The 1594-nt window shown below is 39.3% G+C and overlaps 1 protein-coding gene across 1 annotated transcript; it reads right to left on the reverse strand.

The window, feature by feature from the left end:
• Nucleotides 1-622: 622 nt before the first annotated feature.
• Nucleotides 623-1024, reverse strand: LOC139352869 (uncharacterized). The gene has a single exon (XM_070995506.1). It carries the CDS (start codon nucleotides 1022-1024, stop codon nucleotides 623-625), a length of 402 nt encoding a protein of 133 aa, XP_070851607.1.
• Nucleotides 1025-1594: the final 570 nt, after the last annotated feature.

Below are 1594 nucleotides of genomic sequence, written 5' to 3' on the forward strand. Positions count from 1 at the left end.
TTTTTGCTGATAGTTTACTTTTTATACTATTTAGTATAAAAGCTATGCTATGTAGTCTCCATTTTATACTATTTCGTATACATATTATACTAATCTAAAGGGCCGTAGTATACTTTTTAAGATATTTATCGAAATCGTTAGTATACATTTTATACTATTTCGTATAAAACTTATACGATTTCCCCGTTGCCTGTAGTAAAAAATTAATACTATTTTGTTTTTCGTGGTATCCCAAACCCAATAAAATCAAGTTGTATGTTGTTTTTCTTTTATTACTATTTCACATATTATTTTGTTATTATTTCATAAATATTCATATTTTGCGCAACACACATAACACATGTTTTTAGCTCCTTCGTGTTTTTTTTATATTCCTTTACCTAACACGTATGTGCAGACTAAAATAAGTACAAGCAACAAGAGTAGGGGCCGTGATTGCGCTGTATCACCGCAAGGTATTGCTTAGCGCAATGGTAGCCACCTAGGCTGTAGCTTCTCTCCTCTCCTTCTCGATGCGACGCAGCGTTCGCAGTACACTCGCTGCGTAGGCTGCCGTCGCTAGCCGAACTCTTGCCCCGGTGGTCTTCATCAGCATTTGGCGATCAGACCCAAAGCGGCGACATTAAAATAGGACATGCTGATCGTCCTCAACAATCGCACTGCCGCACTCTGGACAACCGTTCTCCGTGTCGTGTCCGAAGCGCTTAAGGAAGCTTCGGAAGCAACCATGTCCACTCAGCGCCTGCGTGCGGTAGAAATCTACCTGGCCTTGCTTCCTATTTACCCTTGCGTCCAGCGTCCCTTGCTGGAGTTGTCCCAGGCTGCCTGCCAGTTGTCGACGCTCTGCATCCTGGCACTCCTCTTCACCTCGGTCTTGGTTCTGTGGCTCCCGCACCAGTTCACATAGGGGAACTTGGCCTGCAATGACGAGCGCTGCGTCGTCCGAGATCGTCCGGAAGGCACTCGCTGTTCTGACAGTACAAAGGCGGTACGTCGAGTTCGTTAGCTCCTTCGCGGTATTCATCTGTACGCGTGCGCAAAGCTCTTGCATCTGAAAATACACAATACACACAATATTTACCAACAGGGACAATATAATATTGATTTTTTTTAATTTTAGAACAAATATTTTACTTACATGTTGACTCGTCATAAAATCACAATCATCATTAACGCGTCAAACAACGCCTACTCCGGTAGCATTTTCTGTGTTCGTATACTCGCTATTGTCCTGGTTTCACACCAAAATATATGTTCGAATAATCGCTATTGTCCTAGTTTCACACCATGAAAAACTATTTAATGTTCAGTATACTATTTATGCTACTGAGCCTCACTCATATAATAATTAGTATAAGCTTAATACTATAAAGTGTTGGCATGAAACTATTTTGTAATAATTTGAAACTATATTTTCTTTATACTACATAAAGTTTTTGTTGAAACCACAAGTACAAATTATAAACTAAGAAGTCGAATATGACTAGTTTAAAAATAACACTACAGGTTTACGCTTTATACTCTTTGGTAGAGCTTTTACACTACAAAGTATACAGTTGAAACTAATTAGTGTTGAGTTAATACTTACATTTTT

This window comes from Drosophila suzukii, chromosome 3, assembly GCF_043229965.1.
Source record: "Drosophila suzukii chromosome 3, CBGP_Dsuzu_IsoJpt1.0, whole genome shotgun sequence".
NCBI lineage: Eukaryota > Metazoa > Arthropoda > Insecta > Diptera > Drosophilidae > Drosophila > Drosophila suzukii.

What these genes read in the sequence shown, in the direction of transcription:
- LOC139352869 (XM_070995506.1), bottom strand. Translation starts at nt 1,024, where the DNA reads ATGAATACCGCGAAGGAGCTAACGAACTCGACGTACCGCCTTTGTACT.